We start from the raw sequence: 27,075 nt of genomic DNA, 5'->3' as shown, positions 1-27,075 counted from the left end.
AGTTACTCACAGGGTGGGTTATGTTAAACTCTAGTAAGACTTCCTAGTTTGCTAGAACACCTTCTAAAAGGAAGTCTCCTAGTGCTTTCCTTTCTTTTTTTCCTTCTGAGATTCTCCCTCTGAAAGGAGGATGAAAACACGTCCATCCATTTTTGCCCCTGTCTCTAGAAAATTTAAGATTTGACAGATGACTGACTACCATTCAGAAACCTATAATTACCCCCTTTTCACCATCTTCAAACTAAAATTCCTGAATGTTATTGGCAGGTTGGTGTAGTTTCAGTAAATGTACTAGTATAAGGTTATATTTTTAGAAAATTGCCTCCCACTTGAAATTGATTAGCTGTTACCTAAGAAAAAACCAACCCAGTCACTTATGTGTTAAGTTAGCTGAGGTGAACATGAGATAAAAATGGTTGGAAAACCGGTATAGAAATGGGAATAATATTTGCCCTTCCAAGGTTTTAAAAGTTAAAATTCATGAGGTCTCCTCCTTGTCCAGTTTGCTTTTGGTACATTTTCACAGATTTATTAATTATTAACAACTAAATGATTATTTATATGAGTAAATTAGGAAAAGTAGCCAGCTAAGATATTTTGCAATTTGATTTTTTTGTTAGCATTTAATTTTGAGTGTTTTATATGCCGAGGAAACTGAAAATTATACCAAAAATGTAGCTTGAGTATATTTGGGTAATTTGAGACAATTATTTCTTTTATGAATTTTAATTTTCCGTGGAAGAGTTGATTTAAAAAAAATTGATACTTAGTTACAGCCTTAGGGCTATATATTTTATTTAGATTACAGCAAACATAGGCAATTTTGGAGAAGGATTGTGTGTATCCTTTTAAACCCTTAGATAAATGTGTGCTTTAGAGAGAAATAATAACTAATGAGTTTATTTGCTTTTGTTAGATCCTAAAACAGAACTCTGACATTTAACAAACTATATGCTGCAGTTGGATAGCATACTGTGTTTTATTGTGGGAAATTTCAAACATATTGGGAAGAGAGAATAGGTTAAACACTCATGTACCCATTGACTAACATCAACAACTATTCACTCCTCCCTTTTCCTCCCATGGATTCTTTTGAGATAAATCACAGGTATTTCATTCACTTCAGATTCTTTCTCTAGAAGATAATGACTCTTTAAAAAATATATATGTACTTTAAAATTTTAATGATATATATGCCATACTATCATTTTCACATAGTGGTGCTTCTTGAATGCTGTTGATTATTTCATAGCTTGGGTCTCCAACTTTGTAGTAGTGGTCTTATGTATTTCTCATAGGCAGGGTTCACCTGTTTGTAGAAAGAAGTACATTATTAAGACTGAATATTTCTGCCAGGATTAATAGCTTTTAATTTTAAATTAAGTTTTAAGTTTCAAAATTAACATTACATAAGGTTCTTGATTTAAAAAATTATTTTTAAAATTCATTTCATGTGAACATATGGAGAAACATTTTTTCCAAAGGGCATCCTTCGTTTTCTCAAGCAGATTTTAAGTTGTGCGATGCAGGTGGCCAATTAAAAAACACAGTTATCATTTGCTTTTGGAATTTAATACAAATAAAGAGCTTGACTCTTTGAGGCTTTTTGAAATTGAAAATTAACCATAAACCAAGGAATGAGAAGGTAGTATCAGGTAAGTAATATTCTGTGTCAGAATAGGTTCTCCCTATTTTCTTTCTTTTTTAAAAAAAGATTTTATTTAGTTTTTAGAGAGATTGTTGGAGGTGGGTGGAAAGGGAGGAACCTCTATGTGAGAAACATTAATTGGTTGCCTCTTGCATGCATTGCAACTGGGGACCAAACCCACAAACCAGGCACGTGCCCTGACCAGGAATTGAACTGGTGAACTTTTGGTTTGCGGGATGATGCCCAACCCACTGAACCACGCTGGTCAGGGCTCCCCATTACTTTCTAATGTAATGTCTTGATTCATTCCTTCATAGCCCTATTATCTTCTTTTGTAATATATACTTGTTTATTTTTTTGCCTGTCTAGGCTAAAACTCCTTGAAGACAGTGTGTATAACTCTTGCTCTCCACGGTATCCTTAGTACCTAGAATGGTTTCTGGCACATAGTATTTGCTCAATAAATACATTGAATGAGTGAATCAGTAGATGTATTTAAGGTGTCTAGCAACTACTTAGACGAACTTTTACAGTAGAATATGATTCTTGTTTTGAAATTATCCCCAATGTATCCTACACTCTTTGCATCTGTAGGAAACCAATTAGATATGAGTTCATGTGGGGACGGGCAACAGCCTTTTGCTGTTCACTTTGGAAAAACTGGCTTGAAGTAGCATCCAGATAGGAAAAAGGACAAAAAACCAGACACCATGGCTCGACTAAATCCTGGGAGAGTGCACCATCCAGTCTCGGGATAAAGCTCTTCACTTACCTTCCCAGACAGAAGAGAGACTGGCTTAGGGTTCTGAGACATTTAACTTAGCATAGCACCTTTATTTTGGCAGAAAGTGTTAGTGAAATATATTCCCATGTCTACTTTTGTGTTTACAAGGCATGTTTTCACACAGCTGTCTTAATTTATTTGAAATACCTGTAGTGTACCTTTTTCTACTAGTGCAAATGAAAAATACCTTTTATTGCAGTTTCAAAATTATCTACAGCAGATTAAAAAAAAAAACACTTTAAAAGTGCCATTTTGCTGGTCTCTAGAGGAGACAAAAATAAGATCATGTGGCTATATATTAGCAGTCAACTGAATATCATTTTAACTAATTGGAAACAGTTCTCCAAGGTCATTAATAATCTCAGTTCCTACACTGCTTTCATGAAAGAGCCACATTGCTGTACCTGTCACCTTTTTAGCAAGGTAATGGAAGCTACGGTGGCAAGGTCTGCAGCATTGTGTATGTAGCAGGTTCCTTCATCTCACTGTGTAGGTCATAAAACCATGTATGTTTATTCCATAAATGCAAAGTGTCTACTCTGTAATAGATCCTGGAGTTAGGAAGCTGAAGACTCCATCCTTGTTCACAGTGAAGTGTCAGGCAGCAAAGAAAAGGGAAAAGTGAATGGGATGAAGTGCATCAACGTTTTACCAGATCTGTTGATGCTGTGGATCAGTCATGCCCCTCATTTAGATAAGCCTGCCCTCATATAGTGTCCAGATTAAATTCTTTTAAAACAACTATTATAAACAGTAAAAAAATAAGGAAGTCCCCTGTGTGCTTTTGTGAAGATGAGGTGTCAGGAGAACTGGCATGTTTCCTTGTGTTGCTAGTAAAACAGGTTTGAGCTGGATTATGTCTGCATTTTCTGACAGGTGTCACGGCATGGTAGGTTTTTCTCTGGAGCACCACAGAGCCTACATTTGTCTTTAGACCATAGGAGCTATTCTGGAGTGGGAGGATTGCTGTAGTTTTATGCCGGGATTTAACTTAATGGTAGAAAGTAAAGAGATCTAAGCATTAGAAGAAGTAAAACGCTAGTGTTAGCTTAACTACTAAGCAGTAAATGTATCATGCCTTCTTTAGTAAGTTGTTTCTGTTTCCTTGTTGAGTTAAAAGGATGCCTTCCTCGAGTCGGGGAATGACTAAAATGGATTTGCCTTCTATCTGACAACCATCTTCGGGGTAACCTGTTGTGTTACACCTTTAGATGATCCTGTTAAATTCAGCTCTGAGCTATGACAGAATGCAAAATGTTAAGAGCAAGTCTAACACTATGGTAAGTGTGAACGAAAGCTTAAGAGTTGCCAGTTTGATGGAGTGTTAAGGCACCTTTTCTGAAATTTGACCAAGAGGTAAAAGAGTTAAGCTTCACCATCTGAATAACATATTTGCACGTTAGAGCTTAAAATAATCTGTTGTGTACCTGTAGACCATCTTTATTTTTATCGAATCTGTATCAAATCTGTTATTAAACATTGGTCCCTCAAATTTTAAGTACAGGGTTTATTTCTTTGCTCCAGTTAAAGTACTCACTGACATTCATAACTTTTCCCAGGGGGGCTCAGAGGCAGAGTCTGGGAACCTGGCCCTGGACTGTCAGGATTTTATGAGTCCTCCCCCTCTTCTGTTAACGACTTAGAGTTCTGGTATCCTCTACTAGGACTGCTGGGGATCTTTGCTCCATAACCCTTGTAATTGTCATTTGTATGGTTTCCTGGGCTACTGATGGCAGTGCAGCAGCTTTCTGTGTTCTGGGATTGTGTTCTTTAAAGTGAAGAGGAAGGAGGCACCTCTAAGGCAGTCAGGTCTGAGAGGAACACCCCCTCCCCCACCCTCGCAGTCCATCCAAGCTTCCTATCACCTCTGAATACCCACGTTTATCAACACAAAACAGAGAGTTAAGAAGCTGAAAATAAGATGAGGTATGATTTATCTTCTTATTTTTGTTACTTAAAAGCCAGTTTGCCATTATGTGTGTATGCCCTTTTGTATGTCAAGCCATGATTTAAAGCTTGGGTCTTCCTCCTAATTCCCTTTATCAAATTCTGAGCAGTGTATTTTGCTGATTACAGTCCAGATGCAAGAGTTCCTGCCAGGCCACATCCCCCTTCTGGTTTGTGTATTCTCAAAATATTTTAAACAGACACGCTATGCCAAGCGATTCCTAACCTAGGGGGAATCAATTAAAATGGGAAAACATGGGAGGTGTAGTCACTGCTTGTTCTCTGCTCTCTTACATAATTTATAATGTGTTCTATTCAACTACCTGAGTATTGGTTGGTGACTTCTGAGCCCAATGGAACAGACGTTCATAGACATTTCCGTCGTAACAGCCAAGTGCTGAATTTAAACACTGATCCGTGAAGTCGAAAGCATCAGTTAATGAGATGGCATCCTTCCTGAGAGAAAAAACGAGTTTGTGAGTATTTTAGACTGCTCTTCTGAATCTGATTAATCTGGGATGGTGAATAATAACACTTAATTAGAGGTTACATCATTATTTACTTTTGAACAACTCAGTTTTAATTTTTTTCAAGTTTTTATTTTTGAGCAGTTATGTGCACAGCATAAAGAATCAAGTAGCTCTTTGATGCTTGTTATTTAAAATCAGCATATCTGTGTCTCATCTCTGTCTTCTAACCTCCCCACCTCCAGCCAGAGGCAATCCGTTTTGGTCTTTTACCTGATATTTTTGGTTTTTACCTGTCTCTAAATACCCTGTTTGTGTTTCTTCTTCTTATTTCACTTTTAGATATTCTATGTTGACTATCCATTACAAAAGATGAGATCTATTTTTACCTCCCCTCTTCTCACCCCTACCTATTACCCCCCACCCCAACCTATGCTCCCTCCCCGTCACCTCCCTGCCTCCCAGTTTCGGTCAGGCTAATATTCAGTGCTTAAATTATTATGACTGTACATATCCTCTATATTATTGTGACTTTATGTATCCTGTTCACAGCTGAGCCAGGTCCCCACCACAGCTCTCCTGTTACAGTGACCTCCCTTTAGGCCCGCTGTTTCCTCTCCAGCTCTGCTGTCATTAATTCTTAGTGATTTTACTGTCTCTGGCTGTTTCTCTAAAACCCAGCTTCTCAGTTTCTCGAATCTGCTGCTCCATTGACCTTTTTCTACAGCCTCCTCTGTCACTCTTTGCCAAGATCGTACAGCAGGACTCATCATCAATGTCTGCAACTTCTTGATAAATCTCAGCCATGTTTCTTTCCCTGACTCTGTCTTTTTAGCTTACTCCCTCTAGGATTCTGACTTCTGTATTCTTTTTTTTCTTTAAAGCAATAAAATGTGTGTTCCTTTAACCTATTGAATGAAATATGTTAGGGAATTTTCACATGCTTTCCTTCCTTTTTTAGCATAGGACATAAAACATAATAATGCAATTATTTGTTTATACTCTTCCCTAACTCTTGTTTCACAAAGCATTTGAGGTGACTGGGATACTGTACCTACTTTAATCCTTTCTGGATGACCCTTTATCGTCATTATGAGGTGATTTCATATAGAGCTGTATATAATTCTTTGACCCTTCTGGCACCTTCCGCCTCATCCCTCTTGTGGTCTCACTTGCCTCCTTATCCAGCTGAAATTTCATGGTTTGTATGTTCCCTCCATCAAAAATAGGTTCAACAATTTTTCTTGCTTTGTCATATTTGTTTGGCAAAACCCCATTCCTTGTTACCTTGAATTTTCCGCTGACTTTGTGCCACCACCTTTGTAGCCACAGCTGGAAAAACCAATGCTGACTGGGGGAATCAGTGCTCAAGCAGGCCCTTATTGTTGCCTAGCAATCCTATTACCTTGCTCCAATTCATTTACTCTTTTATTCTTAGATGATTATTTCCCACTTCCTCTTCGATCCTCCATCTACACTCCCTACCTCTCCCTCTCTTACCTACATGACTCTACTTCCTATTACACTGATAAAATAGTAGTAAGAGTATTTCTACAAGTTCCCATCCACTCATTGATACATAGAGTGCTTTTTCTCTTAGTCCCGGTCAACTGCCAGGCTCCCACCTCAGGCCAGTCCCTGCTTGTCTACTAGAGAACAATGTTCCAGAAATTCTGCCTTTCCCCCACAATATCCAAATTCCCCCCACTGCTGGATCATTTCCATCAGAATACAGACACTATCATTTCTCCCATCTTAAAAATAAGCTTTTGACAATTTCTGTCTCCATCGTCTGCCCCAAATCTTGGTCCCCACTTCATGACGCTCCTTGTGTCATTTATACTTGCTGTTTCCACTTCTTTTTGCCAGTTCTCTTGAACTAGATCCATTCAGGTTTTCACATTCCCACCATGCCACTGAATACTCTTTATCAGGGTCACCCTGTCATCATCTTTGGAGGGGCACAAGACTCAGTACCTGGACTTTTCTTCATACACTCACTCCTTGTGTTATCATCCTTCTCATGGCTTTAAATACCAGCCTTATGCTGGGGACTTCCAAATTTCTCTCTCCAGTCTCACCTGCTTACTAACATCTTATTTGCTTTCTAACAGGCTCTTTAAACTTAATGTTTCAAACCAAACTCCTGATCTTCTATACCTTCTCCTGTCCAACATGCCCAAACTTGGCCCTCCAATAGTCTTCCCCATTTATATAGTTAATGGCAACTGTGTCTTGACCAAAAACCTGAACTCCTCTCTGTTAATTACATCCCATATCTAATCTGTCAGCAAATCCTGTTTTATCTTCAAAATATTTCCTAACTTTAACTCCTTCCCACCACCTCCAATGCTATCACCCTGGTCCAGTCTACCATCATCTCTCTCCCAGATTATTGCAGCGGCCTCCTAACAGTCTCCCTGCTTTTTCCTCTTGTCTCCCCTCCCCAGTCAATTCTTAGTGTGGCAGCTGGAGTGAGCCTTTAGAAATATATGTCAGATTACTTCAGACTCTGTCTGTTCTAGGCTCAAAGCTCTCCTGTTCTCACACAAAGTAAACACCACAGTCCCAAGTCTTTGCAATGGTCCACACCCCTTCCCTTGCCCCTCTCAGTACACCCTTCACTTCCTGACCTCTCCTCTCATTCTCCACCTCAGTCACACCCTTCCAGCCTCTGTGGCCTCTTTGCTGTTCTCTGGATGGACGTGCCAAGTACGCTCTGGCCTCTGACATTTATACTGATTTTTTGCTTAAAATGCCCTTTTCCCAGCCAGCCACATGGCTCCTCTCACCTGCCCCTCTTCAGATCATTGCTCAGATGTCACCCTCCCTTGGTGGCCTTTTATGACTTATTTAAATTACAGTCACCTCCCATCTCACCCCCAGTATTTCTGATCACCTCTTCCTTCTATCCTTTTCTTCATATCATTTCTCACTGTTTTACACACTGTATATTTGACTGACGTTTTATGTCTGTGTTTGTCTCCTCTCCTAGGCTGTAAGCATTTTTTCAATCTGAAACTCATATCCCTCATTTGAGGAGTGTTTTCTTGAATTATTTTATTAATGATCTGCTCCCTTCTGTCTTCTCTGTCTTTTCTCTCTAGACCTGTTTTTCTGACAATGAACAGTTTGGATCAGTCCTCTCAATATTTTTATTTTTACTTCTTTTTCTCTCCTATTTTTGTCTTTTTGCTTTCTTTTGAGATTTCTGCAATTTTATCTTTCAGTCCATTCAGTTGAGTTTTTCTTTTTCTTTTTTTTTTTTTTTTTAAGATTTTCTTTTTTTTTTTTAGAGAGAGGGGAAGGGAGGGAGAAAGAGAGGGAGAGAAACATCAATTTGTGGTTGCCTCTCATGTGCTCCCATCTGGGGACCTGGTCTGCAACTCAGGCACATGCCCCGACCAGGATCGAACCAGCAACCCCTTGGTTCACAGGCTGGCACTCAGTCCACTGAGCTACACCACCCAGGGCTCAGTTGAGTTTTTCATTGCCACTCTCATTTTTTAATTTCATAGAGCTCTTTTTCTCTATTGCTTTTTAAGAAATGAAGTCCTTCTTTTATGGTTACAATATCTCTTCCCAACTCTTTAAAGATATTACTGATCTTTTTTAAGAAAGTTTTTTCTCCCTGAAGATTCTCTTGTGTCCCAAGTTGCCTCATTCTTGCTGTGGTCTCTTTTAGTCAGGGGCTTTCCTCATGTGTCAAAGTATAGCTAAGGGTGGGGCGTTAAGTTGCTGATTAGAAGCCTGGGTGTGCTTGTCAGTGTGGGGTGGCTACGGGGTGGATTGGGTGGACATTGGGGGACCCTGGCACCTCTCTTTAGCTGTCTCTCCTTTGGACTGGTCAGATTCTCCGGAGAAGAATCACGTTACTATCTTCTTGCAGAGAACTAGCCCATGGGCCAGTTTTTTTTGGAATCATGGGAAAAGAGGTCTGGGGAGGGGGTCATCAGCATTGGGCCTATAAACACTTACCGAAGCCCTTGTTTTGTACAGGGTAGCCTCCTCCTCAGCTGTGCCTGATGTTCCCTAGTTCACAGACCCTCTGTTTACCCGTCTGCCAGGGTAGGGTCAACGAAAGTCTTAAAACCACCCACAGAGGAGGGGAATAGGGGACTCAGCTCTTTCTGAAGTAGACTTTCAACCCATCCCATCAGTCACTTTTACCCCCATTGCCAGAGGTACACAGTCCTGCTAGTTCTCAGGCTTCTTTGGTGTAACTGGGTTGCTCTTCCTACTTCTGGAGAACTATTCACTTTTCTCAGGTCTGCGAAGTCACTGCTCGTCTACTTACAACTTTCATGTTTCTTCTCCTGTTGTCTTTCTCTTTGTGGGTTTATGCATTTGTAAAAAATTCAACTTATTTGCTGATGTTTTAGTGAGGTTTCAGAAGGGAGCAAAGTAAATACATATGCTCAAGCTACTGTCTTTATCTGTAAGTCCCCTAACTGAGATTTTATGATCACTTAAACAACTAAAAACTATCTGGGTCAGTTATGGCTGGTGTGGCTCAGTGGATTGAGTGCTGGCCCGCAAACCAAAAGGTCACCAGTTCGATTCCCAATCAGGTCACGTGCCTGGCTTGCAGGCCAGGTCCCTGGTTGAGGTCATGTGAGAGGCAATCAGTTGACGTTACTCTTACATATCTATGCTTCTCTCCCTCTCTTTCTCCCTCCCTTCTGTTCTCTCTAAAATTAAATAAATATTGAAAAAAAAAACTATTTGGGTCAGTGAATTACCATTACACAAAGAGAACTGGTTCTTAGTGTCACTTACAATAGTGTGCCATCCTTCATTTGTCACCTCAGAAATCTAAGGGTGTTACTGAATAATCAAGGCAGGGAACTGTGACATGGAACTGCTGAAAGCATGGAGTCTGTCACATACCTAATTACCCTGCAGTGGTAGGAAGGTTTCTTAGGAACCATAATGTGAGTAAATCAATTTGTGGGTTTGATGCCTGCATAAATCTTCTGTTTGCATCAGTGTTGTCTGTCTTGTCTTGAATTGTAAGTTTCTAGAGCCCAGTCGAGCACTTAGAAGTGCTGCTGCAGATAAAAATCCTGCTTCCGAGGTGCTAAGGTGATCTTCCCTTTGTGTTCCATCATCACTGCGAGTCAGGGCTTGAACATTATTGTCTTCACGTGCTTTAAATGCCAAGCTTTTCGGAAGTTAGATACACGTGGGCTTAAATGGTGCAGTACTCAATTATACTATTAATGGTTTCTACCACTGGATTCTCAACTATATTAGGAAAAGTTTAATACCTGGGGCATAATTGTATCAAATATATTTTTTGATGGTTTAATCGAACATTTACCAATCACCAACTATCTGTGAGGTGCTTACATGGAGTCATAAATGGTTTACAATATGTTGTATGCTGTTAGAAATAAAATAATTTGGCCTAGTTTTTTCTTTTCACTTCTATCATGAATATATTATTATTTTTTAAATTTCAAAAATCTTTAAAAAAATTCTCTTAGTTTTATTGGTAATGTGAATTCTTTGAGGTTCTAGGAGAAAAAGTCACATACGTGTATCACCCCTTCTCTCCCAAGAACAGCAGGCATCATATTTTCTCAAAAAGATTGTGTTCTCAAGTTATCCCATTTTTCATGTTAGGGGCAATGGTGACTAATTTCTATTGTTTTAATTTCTGTTTCTTCTAGTACCCTGGTTAGGTTGGAGCTTTGCCTTTGAAATGTTTTTCAATCATCGCATTAGTATGCCATGATCCTACACTGCACAGCATTAATGTTGCATTCAAAAGCTATCTGTGTTATTGTTTTACAAATCAGTATATGAATTACTAGGTTAAAAAAAAATTCTATATTGAAGCTCAGGGAGGATTAAAGTAAGTTTAGTCAACTTCATAAGAGTTTGCTTAAGCACATTGAACAAAGACAAGGTTTTATTTGAAATAGACAATAGCTCAACCTTAACCTTAACACACAGCTTTAAGGGCACATACTCTGGGGTCAGACAGGCCTCACATTGCACCTGGCTCCTCCTCTGGCTAATTTTGTGACCTTGAGCAAAATATTTAACTCCATTAAGCCTGGATTTCCTCTCCAGTAAAATGGGGAAATTAATAGTATCCACTTCAAAAGGCTGTAAGGATTCAATGAGGTGATGTATGTGAAAGCTTTTTGGCATAGTGCCTGGCATACAATAAGTGCTCCTTAAATATTAGCCATGATTAGGACTCATTATTATTAATACATATTACTCATATGTAGTAGGCTTTACATATTTCTTAGCTACTATTCCTATTTCTTGACAGTATTGAAGAAGATTCAATTGAGGTAACTAGATAATTTATCCTTAGGCATTTTTATTTCTGTTTTTTTCCATTAAAAAAAAAATCTGTAATGCTTTGTGTTGGTGTAATAACGCTTAGGTGTAAACCTCTCCATGGCTGTTGCTGCTTTTGCCAGACCCCATTTAGCAAGGTTTTGTAGCTAAAAGTTTTGGAGTTTGAAGTGAACAAAGGGCTTAGGGTTATTTTCTGAAGACCACCCCGGTTTGAGGGCCAGCTACTCACCGGATGAGGCGGAGCAGGTCCAGGTAGGCTGTTCTCACCACATCTACTTGGGCCCCAGACAAGAAGCCATCATGGAGAAAGTTGCCTGCATTACACAGGATGCCATGCAAAGCAAAGAGATCACAGAGGCGTTTGAGTGACTGCTGAATGGCTGGCTCATTGTCTAGTTTCTCCAGAGCTTCCGTAAAACTCTTCACAGTGACATAGTAGCAGTGTGCCTACAAAGATATAAAGATGCATTAGCCTCTCAAGTTCTGGTTTCTGACTCCAGAAATCATCCTGGAACTTGCTGGAATGAGCCTGCTATGGCCATGTGCTTCCCAGCAGGCTGATAAGCAACTGCCTTTTCTCCTAACTCACTATCGGTTTTACTGACTTTTCAGTGTATGGGGTGGACATACGCATGTTCGGGGCTGATGGGCTCTGGAACTTGTCTTTTAGTTTTCTCGTTTTGCTATGGGCAATTTCAAGTGGTTTGAAAGTAGGAAGAATACAGGAGAATTGGAGGCTGGCCTGGGGATAGTAGAAGATAGCACCGCTTTTCTGAAGATAGCTATTTATTGTCTGCCATTGTGAACGCAGTAGTGTGTGTGTGTGTGTGTGTGAATGTGTGTGCTTGCACGCATGCATATATGTGCATGCATGTGTGTGCCTTGGGTGAGAAGGGAGGGGTTCTAGATGTACGTGAGATTTATCCCAGCTAGAGAGTAAACTCCTTGAGATAGCAGTGCTGTTATTTAGCCCATATGCAACAGTCTGGCTCTGTTAGTAGTTAAAATAACCAGTTGGTAAATGACCGCCGACCTCAACTAGTGAGAGCCCCCTCTGCCAGCCAGGCTGCTTTCCTGGGACTCCTCCCCACAGCCTAGCAACTAAAGCATTAATGCAGGCAGAAGGCTCTCAGGACTCTGCTTCTTTTAGGTCTGAAATCCTTTCTGATTGGTTGGTGCCCCTGCCCTATACTCTCCCAAGACAAATGGTAGAATGTTTGAGTTCCATGGGGGGAGAGCAGAAAGGAGAGCATGTAAAACAGGTCACAGATGTTTATGTGCCTATGGATTACCTGGGGATCTTGTCAAAATGCAAATTCCAGATAGGGAATGCATACATTCTAACAAGCTCATGCTGCTGGTAATGACTTTTAGTAGCAGTGGTGTGTTTTGTTTATTTGGTGTGTATTGATTTAAATCTTGTTTCCTGCTTTGAACACCATGAGCGTTCAAAGGTGTTTACCCAAGGGGACAAGTAATGGGTCATTCCAGGCTGAGGGAACTTCATGTGCAAAGGGCAGTCCTTTCGGGAGGCTGCAAGCAATTCAACAAGGCTGAAGCCCTGGGGTGTAATGTGATGAGAGGCACCCAGGTAATGAAGGGCCATGAATGACAGTTTGGGATTTTATTCTGTGGGGGTCAGGCAGCCATCAATGTTTAATAGGCCAGAGATGTGATCAGGTTTTTCACTTGGAAAGAATCTGCCTTTTCCAGAGAGGCTTCACATAGGTGCTAACAACGACAGTTTGCCACCTAGGCCTGTCTTCACAGCCATGCTGGGTTTGCAACATTTGGATGCAGAAGAGGAGCAGGTGTTCTCTGCTGCCCCTGCCAGGCTTATCAGCCTTTTGTGCGCAAACTGGACCCAGTTTGGCAAAACCGGAGACTCTCACATTTTTTCATGTAGGCACTATTTTCCTGTTCTAACCTGAGTGCTTTATCCTTAGCTTCTTAGGGCCTTGGGTTGAGGAGTGGAGGGATGAAGAGCTGCCTGAGGGGGCCCAGGCCTCTCTCTCCCTTGGAAAGCAGGATGCTGACCAGAGAGAGGAGGTGGCCTCTACACTTCCGCAAAAGGCTGGGTTAAACCTTAAACACAATGAACTTTGTTTACTTGGTGTGTGTTGATTTAAATCTTGCCTCCTGCCTAATTTGGCGGTGGGGTGGATGTGTAGTATTTATACACTAACTAGGGACCTCTCTATATTTTATATGCATTAACTCATTTAATCTTCGTAAAAATCTTATACGGTAGGTACTGTTATTAGCTGTTATGCAAATGAGACCGAGGCAGGGAGAGAGGTGTTCCTTGCTCAAGGTCACATGGCTGGTAAGTGGCAGCAATGAGATCCAAACCAGGGCAGTCATCTCCCGGTTAAGAGTCTGGACTCCTATTAAAAATATTATTTTCCAATTACAGTTGACATACAATTTTATATTAGTTTCGGGTGTACAACATAGTGATTAGACATTTATGTACCTTATGAAATGGTCACCCCAATAAGTCTAGTTCCCATCAGATGCCACAAGTTGTCATTACAATGTTACTACTATGTTCCATGTGCTGTGCTTCACATCGCGGTGTAGTCCGTACTCTTTTAACTGTTGCCCTCTGTTGCCAAAGCCACCAGAGACAGGCTGGATTATAATGAGTGCCTTATTTGCTCCAGGGCTCCTAGGGACTACCATCTCTCCTAGGTAGAGGCTGAGATGATAGGTCACAGCCCACCAGAGCCTAAAAGTGCTCTTCTGTGCCCCCGTGCTATATAGACAGGAAAGTGAAAGCACAGAAAGGAAAGGACTGCCTGAGGTCACACGGCTCCAGACCTTAGGCCAGGGCATTCTCCACTCATTCTTGTCCACCCCGCTTCCTCTGTTCCCTGCCCTTCTTGTGTCGCTGTCCCTCTCTCCCTGCATATTTATGGTTTCCAAATGGGACCTGCTTGAGTGTTTGAGGTTTCTGTAGAGTAGATGGCCTCCCAAAGCACAAAGCTCAGAAAGTATAGATTTCCCTGTCCATTATGACTTTGGAGAGATTATGGGCATCACCTGCCCAGGAAGCCCCGGGACTTGCTCTTTGCTCCCCCGTGCTCCTGCCCAGCATGTGGCTCCCCTCCCTTGCTAATGGACAGTGGCTCCCTTAGGGCATGGCTTACATCCCTGAGGGGGAAAGGGAAGGAAAGCATCTAACTCAGCTGCTTCCTACCTCTGGTACTAACTCTTCTGTGTTTTGTGTCCTCATCCTTAGAACAGATTATGCTATTACCCCTCCCCAGTTGTGAGTATTCAATGAGGTAACCCCATTTGAAGTATTCAATGAGGTGACCCCATTTGGAATACAGACGAGTAATGGGTGGCCGTGGTTCCTTTTTAGGTAATCTGGTGACAGCACAGCTCACCCTCCTTTTTGTGTTGTTAGGACATTTAGCACAGCATGGAGTGCCCCTTCAGTGGACCCAGCAGAATCCAGGTTGGCCGAGTTAATAGCTGCACCTGCCAATGTGATGGGAGTGACAGGGCACCAGGTGGCGCTCATGTCCAGCCTGCCCGACCAGCCCTGCTGTGTGATGCCCACTGCCAACTCCTTCAGAACTCTCATGTTTTAAGGCTTCCATTTGAGGGGCCTGATGCCTGATGATCGAAATAGTCCCCTTGTTTTTCCAGCTGCTTAAGCTGGAACTCAGGAGTCATTTTTATTTTCTTTTATCCTCTTAATATCTCTGCATCTACCCACTTCTCCATACCCTCTGACAAGTTCATGGTCAGAACCACTCTCAGCCCTCACCCACTGCTATTACCTTCTTCTAACTGGCCTCTAGCCTTCAGTCCATTCCTCCCTCTGCAGCCTGAATGATCCTTCCAGAAAGAAACTGATTGGTTCACTCCCCTCCCCCATCCAAACTCTGCAAAGGCTTCCCATCGCCATTAAAACAAAACCCAAACCTCTCACAGTTGGTGCAGAAGGTCCCAGGCCTTACCTGTTTTTCCTCATCCCTCCTTCCTCTCCCTATTTCAGTCTTCTTCCTTTAGCTCCTCCTTGGGAAAATTTGCATTGCCTCCTTTTGCTCCTGCTGTTCCCTTTGCCCAGAAACCTTCCTCTCCAAAGCCACAGCCTCTACCCTTTGCCTGATTTCAGCTCATCCTTGAAGTCTTGGCCTATATGCCTCTCCTGGGAAGCCTTTCTGACTCTGCAGGGTGGGTAGATGCACCTGCCCTGGATCCTGTGTCAGCCTGCATTTCTCCATCACAGAGCTTTCCTGACTGCCGCTGGGCTCTACTGAGCCCCCAGGACCCAGCCCAATGCCTAGTGTTCAGTATGTGCTCAAATATTTGCTGACTGACTGTGAATTATGCACACACACAAAACATAGTGGGAATTGAATCAGACTTCTAAGGATTGCCTGTGGGACTAACAAGGAGACTTGACCTGCTTTTCTATCTGGGAGGAAATATTTGAACAACCTGAAGCAAATCCAATAACACTGCCTCATTACGTTTTTCCCTAAGAGCTGCCAGCAAGATTGCTTTGGAGTTAAATCCTTTAATTAAAATACCTCGGACTAAAGTCTTGGAAGTGAAATGAGGGCAGTGGCTGAGCAGGGCTGGAGAATAAAGGCAGAGCTCAGATTTCCCCAGCAGGCTAGTCTGCGGGGGAAAAAATGGGTCCCTTTCAGCTTTAGCTGGCTGCAGCTCACCTTAGCAGCCTGGAGGTGTATGACTGTGGTTTGGTTCCATGCCTCGTACTTGTCGGCTCCAGATTGCTGCAGAGCCTGTAAATGGTGCACTGAGTCCTTTATGAGCCTGAAGGCCAAAGAAAAAAAGTTCAGCTTCTTGACTGAGTGGGAAAGAGACTGATGGTGTTCGGTCCCTCAGAAGTAGAAGTAATTCCCATTTATTAACCACTTATGTGTTACAAAGCTAAGTGCTTGATGTACATTATCTCTTTAACTCTTCTCAAAGCAGGCATTTCCAGTTAGAGTGGGGAAAACTGCACACCAGGGGAGATTAACTCACTGGTCCAGGGCCTCACAGTTAGTAAGAAATGGGCGTTGTTCATAACCTTGGAGCTGTAGAGCCGAGGGGCTCTAGGTCAGGTGCTGCCCCTCTTTCTGACGCAGATCTCATTGAGTGTGTTCAGGTCATTCTGTCAACCGACTTCCTGGGGCCCAGGAAGGAGAATGGTTTTCCCTGAAGGCTAATGAGGCCTTTCAGTCACCTTGCCTGCTCCAAGTTCTACCCGAGGGTCCTTAAAATAAAACTAGTCCTTGTCTTCTAAACCACTAAATTGGTCATTTACCATTTACTTAACCTTTACTCTTTTATCTTCTCTTCCCTGTGCATCCACTCATGATCCTTGGAATTCATAGGCAAAGCAAACTGTTAAGCAATATTTATTGTACCTTTGCAGGGAATAGGTGAGCAGATGTCACATTGAGTTCCAAGCAAAAAGAAACATAAAGGCATTTAATTATCTTTAATAACCTTAATTACCCTGAACATCTTTATTTTGCCCTCCTCACCTCTCCCCATTAAAACGTTAGCTCTGTGAAGCCTGGGATTTTTATCAGGCTGGTTTATTAATAGGTCTTTAGTGCCAAGAACAGTGCCTGACATGAGGTGGTTACTTAATAAATATTTGTAGAATAAATAATGTCCCAAGTTGCTTGTTACCTTCAGATAACTATTGATCATCCTGGGGCAACAGGTTGGGATATCATACCTCTTATTATATACTGAAAATATACTTCCAGGTAGTTTTTGGTGTTTTAGTTGGAGAGGGGTTCAGAAGTTTTCCCTCATAGGTAGTTAAGTCTCCATCTTTTTGTGACTGTGTCTGTACCTGGCCAGGACGTCTCTTTATTCCCAGTCCCTGGTATGTTCGGACATTTTGGACACATTGTAGGTGCCTGACAGTATTTGTTGAGTGACAAAATGGATGAGTCCTTGGTCTTAACCTTGTTCCCTGGTCCCTACTACATCCTGGATATAAACTAATTCTATCCTTTGATATAATCATCTTTTTGAAAACTATTTTTAGATTGTGGGATATTTTAAACATATGAGTGTTGCTTTATTGGTATTTACATACTGATACATTTGTGGTATTTACCTATGGGTATATTATTTGTATTGCAAATCAATTAAGAACCTTAAAGGTTAAAAAAATTCCTTGCACTGACCAGAGTGGTGATAGCCTTCTACCAGCTTGACCGGGACAGGGAAGGGATAGTGGTCCATGGCTGGGGGCAGGGGGCGACTTCCCCTTCTCTCTGTCCATGGTGGCAGGAGCTGAGAGGACTGAGAAGGCTGGGGAAGGGAATGGCTTTTTTGGAAGAGTATCTATGAATAATATCTGCCCAATCCTAAAGGCCCTAATGTAGGAAGGAGCCTGCCCTCAGGTGGGATGACTGATTTCTCAGCTGGCTCACCTGACTGCCACATGTGCCCATGCCCTGGTGTACAGCTCTGGGTGAAGGAAGTCAGCTGCCCTCCGGGCTGGGCATCTGGCCAGATCAGGTGCTGTCAGGTATGCAACAGACTGAGGGAGAGACCTCTTCGATGTGGAGCCTGGCGCCGCCTGAGCCTGTAGGTAGCTCTTCACCAAAAACCTAGTGGTTGGGGGGTGGGGGGAGGTAGGTGAGAGGGTGGGTAGCACTGTGGGATAGCCCAGCACCCCTCTCTCCCAGAGACATGCACCCTTATCCCCTATGGCAGAACCAGGGCCCCACAGTTCTTGCCCAGTCCCTCTTGATGTTTATCTTTCACTTCAAAGCACCCTCCCCCTGCCTCAGCAGCCTGCCCCAAGGCTGTAGTTTCACAAGCAAATGGGGGCTGGAGCTGTGGAGCTGGACAGACACTCAGATCCTGAACATAAACCCTTTTATATCTGAGTCAACAGAATCCTTTCTGTTGGTTAGGATCTTGTGGTTTGGGGATTTGTGGTGAATTATACAGTGACTGTGGAAATTAAATTTTTCTTAGCTGAATAAAGAAGGATGAAAGAATGCTAACATGAGTGGGAGGATTACAGGTGCCTCTTAGCTCCTTCTGTATGATAATCCAGTGGTTATAGGCTCTGGGCTCAGACAACCTTGACTTCCCTGCAGCTCCACTGATACCTAGGTGTGTCCATCTCTAGATGGGGATGATAATACTTGCCTGAAAGTGCCTGGCACAGTGTGGGGAACAGAATGTCTTAATACATGACACTGTACTCTTTGTATTTGAAAAAAGCTCAATAAATGTTACATGTTAAAACGTTATATAGCGTATTTGACAGTGAACCATTCCTTCCTGCATGGAGAAGTACTTGCCCTCTTTAGTCACCTGAGAATAGATGAACCTGAAAAGGCTTTGTCAGCTAGGAGACCAGAGACTCCCTAGACAGAGAGAGATGGGAGGAAGCTGTCTGTTGGGAGGAGGCCTACTCGGCCATTCCTTCCTGCCCGAGAGGTTGTGGGCTCCTGTGTGCAGGCCCTGCGCTAAGCCTGGAGAAGCTGCCTGTCACAAACAAAAAGACACTTTCAGATTGCGATGAACTATCCCAAGGAAATAGGACAGTGTTGACTGGGAGGGTCAACACTGCTCTAGATACAGTGGTTAGGGAGGACTCTGAGCTGAGACCTGGAGGATGAGAAGGAGCCAGTAAACTGGGGGCAAAGAGTCTTAGGGGGAGGGAAGGAGTGCAAAGTCCCCATGGTGGGAAGCAGAGATGTGTAGCTGGCACTGTGAGCAGAGGCTGGTGGCTGTGAGGCCAGGATGGAGGGGGAGGCGAGGGCCAGGTCATAGGACCTTGGAGGCTACAGTGGGGAGTGTGGCATTTTCCTATGAACAATGGGAAGCCACTGAAGAATTTTAAGCAAGGGAAAGATGTGGTGTTCTCTAAGCTTTGAAATGATCCCTCTGGCTGCCTGTGGAGAAAGGACTAAAGCAGGTGGAAGCATCGGTGAGGAGACTGATGCTGTTGTCCAGGAGATGGGGGACAGGGCGTGGCTGGCAGTTGCAGTGAGATATTGTGGGAGTTGGATAGTGCCCCAAATGGCACTTCCCGGAGTCTGCTCCCTCTGTGGACGTCAGATGGATACTTGGACCCAAGCCGAGCCCCCAGCCTCAGCCTTACCTGGCTGTCTGCAAGTAGAGCACGGTGTTCTCACCCTCGTAGGTACAGGAGGCGGTCACTCTGGTGACCAGTGATGGCAGACCGCTCAGCTTTGAGTAGCCATGTCCGCCGCAGGCCCTGCGACACAGCTCGGCCCCCTGGGTGCAGAAGTCTGATACCATGGCCTTTATACCTGAGCTCAGTGCATGAAGCTGCAAGAATCGGAAGGGGGGTCAAGTGGGTCCCCCAGTTAACAACCATGCTTACCACTCATTGAACACCTGCTGTATGCTGAGGTGTGAATTGTGCAAGTCCATGGTCCTTTATCTGAAACCCCTGGGGCCAAATGTGTTTTAGAATCAGAATAATTGTTTGAATTTTAGAAAAGTAAAGCAGGACACTTAAGATTGACTGTATATAATAACCCTAAGAGCAGTCTGGGGCAGCTTTAGTGATCCCACACATTAATATTTCTGCACGCAGTGGGATAAATCAGGTCAGTTCAGGTCAAACTGCGCCACCAAATGAGTTCTAAACAACTCTTCGTTTTCAGGGCTCTTTGGGTTTCAAATGCATATCAGGGAGGGATTGTACATTTGTGTTCTCTATACCATGTGTGATTATTTCCTCTTACACTTTTGGAACTTTCTGGGGGCCAGAGAAGGGTAGATTTCTATGTTGGGGTACAGTTCCCTTGGGTGCCCTGGGATGTTGGAAGGCTGGGGAAGGGGAAAGTGGAAGGGACCCATGGGAGTGGGGCCAAGCAGAACGCTTTCAGCTACCCTTCTGGCTCCTTCCCACCAGCAGACAGCAGATACCTCAGGCAGGAGGTTGAAGTCTCTGTCCAGAATGGCACTATAGGACCCATGGAAGAAATCCAAGAGGCTGTTCGCCAGGAAGTGGAAAGCATAGGCTGTGGCCAGCTGAGGAAAGAGTTTCTGCTGCTGCGTCTGGTAGTCCAGGACTTTTGCTTCCGGGTCGCTGAGGTCAAGAAAAGTGGAAGCTTCAGAAGATTGTATGTGCTATATTCACCTTTCCAGAGCCCCAAGGCCATAAAGCCTTAAAAATGGACAGTTTCTAAATCTCACTACAAAACTTGACCTGAAATGACATGAGGTTAGTAATAATCTTTTAAAATCCCATCTGACATGAATATCCACTCATTTTACTGCAGAAGCATTGACATTCGCTAATGGGTGCTGCCCCATGTGGGTGAGGTTTACAAAATTATAGCACATGCATTGTATCATTGCTAAAATCTGGAAAGTTCTGAATTCTAACACATTTGGTTCCAAGGATTTTGGGTGAGGGGTTGTGGTCCTGTGCTCCTGATGATTTGAACCTTGACCTTTCACTACCTAGGTGCCCTTGCTGGGTTCTGGGAAATACATTGTGCCTAATCACTAACTCTGAGGATATAAATTCAGGTCCAATGGAGGCCCAAGATAGGGAGTGTGTCTGCCTTGTCCATTGTCACATCCTCAGAGCCTGCAGGTAGGGCCTGCAGTCACTATTTGTGGATTGAAAGAAGGCGTGACACTGAGAAGCCTCCCATGGCTAATGGGGAGAAACCTGGAGTCTCTTCTTTAGGCCAGCAGCCCCTCACCTGGACATACACTATTATAACCATCCTTGGGACATTTCTGTAACTCAGAACACAGGGCTCTGGATAGGGCATCATGGGCAACCCCTCCCCAGCGTCCCCATTCTCCAGAGCAGGCACCTTCAGCCCAGCATTTTGAGGCCCAGGTCAGTGAGGGTGCCTTGGGTTTGCCAGAGGAAAGGACCCTGGGCTAAAGGCCGGGCATGCTTTACTGCATTTTGCCCTCAACACCACCCTGAAGGACTTCCTGTCATGCCCCCTTTTGTAGATGAGGAGGCTGAGAAACAAAGGCGGGATGGCTGTGCAACAAAATGGACCCAGACTTGGATATGCCAGAGTCAGATGTTGACTTTCACAGCCAGGCAGAACCTACTTCAGCCTATGGAGTCTGATGTGACAGTTGCACTTTGCCAGACACTATTACACCCTGACAGGACAAAATTAGGAGCCACAGTTACCTGCAGCTTGGTAGCCAGCTGACCCAAACACACCTGTATAGGACCTAGTTGGATTCAGACTGGGTCAGGTCTGGGGGTACAGGGCCAAGGACACATGATCACACAGTCTGTTGGGGCCGGACATGGACAGACACAGGTCAGGCCAGCTGCTCGGCCAGAGTTAGGGGGCCAGGTCTGGGCAAACGTGCACACATTGGGGTGTAATGCCTGCTCCCAGCACCCTGCTCTGGCAGAGGGGACCTTGTCAGGGCCGTGCCCTGTGTGACTGAGATGCAGCCCTGTCTGCAGTGGTTAGCCTCTGGGCGCCCCTTGCCTCGGCCGGAGCTGTGACTGGCGGCGGATGACTGAATAGCGAATGGCGATGACACAAGCCTTCTGCAGCAGGGGTGTGATCTCGCCCAACAGCAGCTCCACCCGCGTCACCACCATGGCAAGGTAGTTGCTCTGTGCTGTCCCGAGCTTGATGTAGGTGCCATCTGGCAAGACCTAGTAGATCAAGGACAAGTGCTGGGTCTGAGCCAAGGCTCTCCAGCCTGCCTCATACCCAGAATGGGGGCCTCCATGCCCTGCAGGAACCACAGTCCTCAAACCATTAACCTGGAGCAGACAGCCTGCTGTCAGCCAAAATGTGCTCTTATGGCCACACAGATTGTTAAAAGTGAAACATTTGTGTGTGTTGCTAAATAGCCACTGCCTCAAATGCCCTGATTCATGGCTCTTTTCCTGGGACACCCTGGACTTCCCAAAAGTCCACAGCTGAAGGTAATGCCTGGCAAAACGTGAACCTCTAGAACTTTCTCCAGCACCTAGCTGGTGTCTGAGTGACAGATTGTGTTCAGGCCTCACTGTAGGTATACATGCACATCATTCTCAGCCAGTCCCTTTTCTCTTCAGACTGCCTTTCCACCCATCCCAGGGCTGCTCTACCTCTTAAGGAGGTGCGCATATACCCATGAGAACTCTGAGAGACTTGCCCAAGATCACACAGCTCTTAAGCTGGGTTTTTACAGGTCTGCGGGACAGCAGAGCCTCTCTGGGGGAGAAATGCCCTGAACTCAGCTCTATGGAGGAGGACCTAGAGCCAGCATCAGCCTGTGGGGTGGGGTTGGGGGCATTGTCCCCTCTCCAGGCAGTGCAGGCCTGCAGACTCCCAAGATCCCCACCTGAGCAAAGCGACTCAGCATGTTTTCCCTGGGGACCCGCACGTGGTCCAGTCGCAGGAAGCCATTGTCTGTGTGCTCGAAGTTCATCTTGGGCCCGATGTCTCCAACAGTGATTCCTGGAAGGAGATGGAGTTGGGAATGTTGGTCAGTAGAGTGCTTGCTGTGTGCCAGGTGCAACACACACACACACACACACACACACACACACTGCAGCTCCTAATCCTCACAGCAGCTTGTGACACTGAGGTTATTACTGTGACACTGACCAAACTGAGGTCAGACACATGCTGAATCTTGTTCAAGATCACCCAGCTAGTTAGCACCAGGTCTGTTCAAGTAGACACCCCCTCCCTGCCTGTCCAAGGTTGACATGTCCCAGCTTTTTCCATAAATATATGAAGCCCCCAGACAGGGACGGCTGTTAGGGGATCTCCCTATGGCTGGGGTCCTGGAGGGGTCAGCAGGGGTTACCTGGCAGTGGAGTGTGGTCCTGGAGACTCCGGATGGGCACAATAAAGGCATGCATGCCCCGCCGGGCTCCCGAGCAGATCAGCTGGGCCTGGACCAGGGCGTGGGTGGCTGATCGTCCCACTGAAAGCAGAGAGATGAGAAGCCAAGTGTGATCCCTGGTATGTGAGGTCCTGGTGTACAGAGCAGATAGGCTAACTCTCCCCATCAGAAACCTGGATGTGAGGCAGTCTGTAATAGGTTAGGAGGACCACTGTGGTGGGATGGGGAAGGGCAGGGCACTTTATGGAGCCAGATGGGGGTGGTTTCATCTGCCTCAGAGATGTGGGTCAGGGGAGGATCACAAGAAGCTCTGAGGTTGAGGGGCATTTTCCAGGGGTGTCGCATGGGGAAGGGTGTGAAGGCAGAGAGAACAGCATGCTCAGAAGCTTGAGGAGTGGATGGGCTTCTTGGGGCTGGCCTGTAGAGGAGGTAGTATCCAGGACACAAAAGAATGCTCATTCAATTTTCCTCAACTCATGAGGCCTTGACTTATTCTTGGAAATTACTGAAACCATCCAAAGAGCTTTAATGTGAGTGTCTGAGTGTAGAATTCACTGTGTTAGAGGGATTGATGGAGGGCCATATGGTGGCTGGAGGTGTAGGGACTTGTGTCGATGTTGGGTTTATGTAGCAAGTACCCTTCTAATACTAGCAGGACCCCCTGGGAAGGGAGCTCAAGGAGGCTGATGGAGACATTGAGGGGATCAAAGCTGTCCACACCCTTTGGGTGCTCCTTCTTCTGAAGTTAAAGCCTGACAAAGACTATGAGCCCAAATGGAACAATCTATTAAAATTTGGTTCTACGACAGTCTTCTGATTGAAGTGTATGCCCTGAGTAATTTTCTTTGGTATCAAGGAGATAGGACCTTGACATCAGAGCTGCTGGGGTATGTATGTGCAGGTGCATGGCATGAACAGGGGTCCTGCGTCACAGGGAGATGTGCTCGCCACTGCCCCCACCCCGCTGATGGGCACTGATCACAGAGAGGGAGAACTGCCCCCCAGAGAGCCAAATAAATCTAGCAGCGACTTGCTGAAGGCAAGCTCTGTTTTTTTCTGTCTTCAAAAACCTATTAATCAGTGACTCTGTCATCAACCAAATTATAATAAGTACGGAAAATTACCATATATCCAATTCCAGGTGGTGCCAGACCATGTGCTGGTGCTTTCCAGTTCTTACAGGACAGGGTGATGAGTCCTATTTTCCAGATAAGGAAACTGACGCCCATAGAGCTGAGTGACTACCCAAGCAAGATTACTGGCCTGGAGAAGGCAGAGCTTGGATTGAAACTCTGCCTGATTTCAAAGGCTGGTTACTTTTCTCTGCAGTTTTGACAGCAGTTATTCACTTTCTCTCCTTCTCTCCCTCCCTCCCTCCCTCCCTCCTTCCCTTTTCTGTCCTCTCTCCTCTCTCTCTCCCCCCTCATTGCTCTCTCATGTTCCTCTCGTATTTCTCTAGCCTCTCCGTTTCTTTTCTCCCTCTCTCTGCTAGTCTCTCACCTCTCCATCTCTCTCTCTGCTTCAGTTGGATTCCTCAATTCGTTGTTTAAATTTTTTCCATATAAGCGTTCATAAGTGGGTCCCCAAGCGCCACAGATGTGCCTTTGGAGGTGTATTCTCAAATTGGAGGAAGTGGGACTTGGTGAGTCCGCTTCCTTGGGACCTGGCCAATCACGGAGCCTCAGGGAAGCGGCCCGGACGCCACCTGGCGGCCGCGGGAGGTGCGGCGCCGGTGGCCTGATGGGCGCGGGCGGTGGATCAGGAGCGGGCAGGGAGGGATGTTTTTCCCCCTGTGTAATCCCAGCGCCCTGTTCTCGGGCTGGTGCAAGCTTTGGGAGATGAGAGGAACTGGGATTGTGGGGAGTAGCTGGGACTAGGCTAAACGTAGGTCTGTGTAGAGGCAGTGTGTATGAGAGAGGCTTTGGCCCTCATCTCCCAAAGGTTGGGGCAATTTCCTAGGTACTTCAAAGTTCCCTTGGGGCCTCTCAGCCACTCACTGATGAAATTCTTCCTATCTCACCTATTTTGCAGAATAAGAACCTGTGGCTCAGACAGGTGAACTGACTTGCCAAAGTCACTAGCCTAGAGCAGGGAACCCATCTAAGGTCTGTTGGATGTCAAAGTCAGTGATATTCTGCTGTCCAGCTTTGTTCTCCTTGGGGACAGAAGGGGCTGGGTGATGGATGGATACTCACGGTCACCTGGCCACCATTTGGTGGCAGTTATCGTGGGGCTGTGCACCACAAACTCCTGGGTGTGTGCATCGTAGGTGGCTTCAGTCTCCAGTCCCTGAAGATACGTCCCTTGGAATAAAGGAGGGGAGTTAGACATTGGGCCAGGGTGGGAATCTCACCTGGGGAGCAGTGTCCAGGTGAGCTTGGAACTCTCAGGCTCCAGCCCAGTATCACTGGGGGTACCGCCCAGGTACACTTAGAGGAACTGCTCCCCTTTTACCCATGGGCTCTGTGGGGGACACATTGACAGCCCATGACAGGAATGGTTGCTGACTTTTCCAGAAGTAACAGCTTGCCCCACCATGAGCTCATACATTGATTGCATCAATTAGAAAAAGACACCACCCCTTCCTCCAGACCCTTCTCTGCCACCTGCTGTAACGTTTTCATATTCAATATACAAATCTATGACTCCCAAGACACGAATGGGCCCTGGCACTGTGCACTGCATGCAGCAGCCCTGGCTCACCATGTCCCAGTTCTGTCTGGGCATATGTTGCGATGATCTGATACTTGTCGCAGAGTGGGGCCCATTTGGCGATCTGCTCCTCTGAGCCCAGGCTCTTGATGGCTTTCAGGAAGATGTGGTGTAAACTTAAGCCCAAGTCCCCAGAAACGGCTCTAGGGGAGAGAGACGCTGTGTTGAGCAGCCCATTGGAGACAGGGTCTCAGGTACCCTCACCTGAGCAGGGTGCAGGAGGGGAGGGGCACCTCATGTTCCCAGTGAGTACTGCTTTTGTTGGGGAAGATAGCTAATGGGGCTGGGGGCTCTGGGTGATCCCAGGTTAATTCATCTCTGGCAGGGCTGCCCTTGGAGTGAGCACCTGTAAGCGTAACGTAATTCACGACTGTCTTCCAACCAGCCCAGGCGCTGTGCTATCATCTGGATGTGGAATTTCTTCTTAACAGCGGCTTCATAATGCTCATTCTGGGTCATGAAATAAGTATCCTTCAGACTAAACTCTGGGTCACTGTGGATGATCCTCTCTGCCAGGAATAGACAAGAGTGGGCTTAGGGAACTGAGTGAGGTTGTTGGCACCTTCAAATTTTTCCACCCACTTGCTTCATGGATGTGGAAAGTAAGTCACATTACTGTCATTTGACAGATGAGATAACTGGGGCCCAGAGCTGGGAATGTGACTTGTCCAAGGCTACTGAGCTATGCAGTAGCAGAATAAAAACCAGCATCCAGGTCATCTGCTGCCTAGGACTCTTTTAACTCATATTGGCATGTTAAAGATGCCTTAGAGTCCAAAGGAATGAATCTGGAAGAGTTGAATTTTGAGAGCAAACTTTGTTATTTGAAGGAGGCAGACACTCCATTCCCCATCCTCCTCTTACCAACTTTCCTCCGGAGTGCAGTATTCTGGGCACCTCCGTCAAGGATGTTGGTGAGCCTTTCCACATTGAAGGACTGAGGGTGCCTCTCGCTCTCTATGTCGGGGTGCACTTGCCCGCTCCAGGTATCCCCCATTGATACTCGGTGCACTGGGCTGCCCATCCTAGCCTGAATCTGTCTGGTGTCTGAGAAGAGATACAGTGGTTTTCCCTAATCTGAGGTTTTGCTTTGGATGATTTCAATTATCCGTGGTCAGGCGTGATCTGAAAGTATTAAATGGAAAATAGCAGTAATAAACAATTTATAAGCTTTGAATTGTGAAACATTCTGTGTAGCATGACGAAATCTCTCAAGTTCAGCTCCATCCTACCCAACATGTGGGTCATCCCTTTGTATTCATCACCAACCCATTAGTCACTTCGTAGTGGTCTTGGTTACCAGATCGACTGCTGCAGTACCACGGAGCTTGTGGTCAAGTCCCCCTTATTTTACTTAATAATGGCCC

The 27,075-nt window shown here is 45.0% G+C and overlaps 1 protein-coding gene across 1 annotated transcript; it reads right to left on the bottom strand.

The window, feature by feature from the left end:
• Positions 1-960: 960 nt before the first annotated feature.
• ACOX2 (acyl-CoA oxidase 2) lies at positions 961-26,775 on the bottom strand. The gene is made up of 14 exons (XM_090283912.1): positions 26,573-26,775; positions 26,055-26,217; positions 25,700-25,851; positions 25,192-25,299; positions 22,958-23,077; positions 22,487-22,602; positions 21,637-21,809; positions 20,081-20,243; positions 19,284-19,474; positions 17,593-17,772; positions 15,859-15,964; positions 11,397-11,614; positions 4,703-4,835; positions 961-1,309 (listed from the first exon to the last, which is right to left on the bottom strand). Exons 1-14 carry the CDS (start codon positions 26,730-26,732, stop codon positions 1,247-1,249), a joined length of 2,046 nt encoding a protein of 681 aa, XP_090140038.1. The 5' UTR covers positions 26,733-26,775; the 3' UTR covers positions 961-1,246.
• Positions 26,776-27,075: the final 300 nt, after the last annotated feature.

This window comes from Furipterus horrens, unplaced genomic scaffold (genome assembly GCF_987537825.1).
Source record: "Furipterus horrens unplaced genomic scaffold, mFurHor1.1.pri manual_scaffold_7, whole genome shotgun sequence".
NCBI classification, from domain to species: domain Eukaryota; kingdom Metazoa; phylum Chordata; class Mammalia; order Chiroptera; family Furipteridae; genus Furipterus; species Furipterus horrens.
The sequence above is the reverse complement of the archived record's forward strand: the minus strand, read 5'-3'. Positions and strand labels throughout refer to the sequence as shown.